At 64.0% G+C, this 261-nt stretch overlaps 1 protein-coding gene across 1 annotated transcript in view; it reads right to left on the bottom strand.

The window, feature by feature from the left end:
- Nucleotides 1-261, bottom strand: part of ST6GALNAC4 (ST6 (alpha-N-acetyl-neuraminyl-2,3-beta-galactosyl-1,3)-N-acetylgalactosaminide alpha-2,6-sialyltransferase 4) — a gene marked incomplete at its 5' end in the record, with an annotated part of 1,081 nt that overhangs the window by 490 nt on the left and 330 nt on the right. The window contains one exon of the mRNA XM_009574390.1: nt 26-133. Within this exon, the coding sequence (XP_009572685.1) occupies nt 26-133 (108 nt within the window). The remainder of the gene's footprint in view (nt 1-25; nt 134-261) is intronic.

Genomic DNA, 261 nt, shown 5'->3' with positions numbered 1-261 from the left:
TGCCCCCCCCGCTGCCCCCACGCACCTGCAGTAGTTATCGCTGACCATGCCGAAGACACAGATCTGCTCGCACAGCTCCATGGCCAGGATCATGGTGAACCAGCCCGTGCTCAGGAAGGAGCCGGACTTCATCCTGCAAAGCACCGCAGCAGGATGGCATGGGTGGCACGGGTGGTTGCTGTGGTGGAGCGGGTGGCACGATTCTGCCATCCCAGCTGGGCTTTGGGTGCCCAACAGGGGGGACGGGTACTATGCCTGGGG

This window comes from Fulmarus glacialis, unplaced genomic scaffold (assembly GCF_000690835.1).
Source record: "Fulmarus glacialis isolate BGI_N327 unplaced genomic scaffold, ASM69083v1 scaffold25593, whole genome shotgun sequence".
NCBI lineage: Eukaryota > Metazoa > Chordata > Aves > Procellariiformes > Procellariidae > Fulmarus > Fulmarus glacialis.
This window is presented reverse-complemented; position numbering and strand designations above follow the sequence as displayed.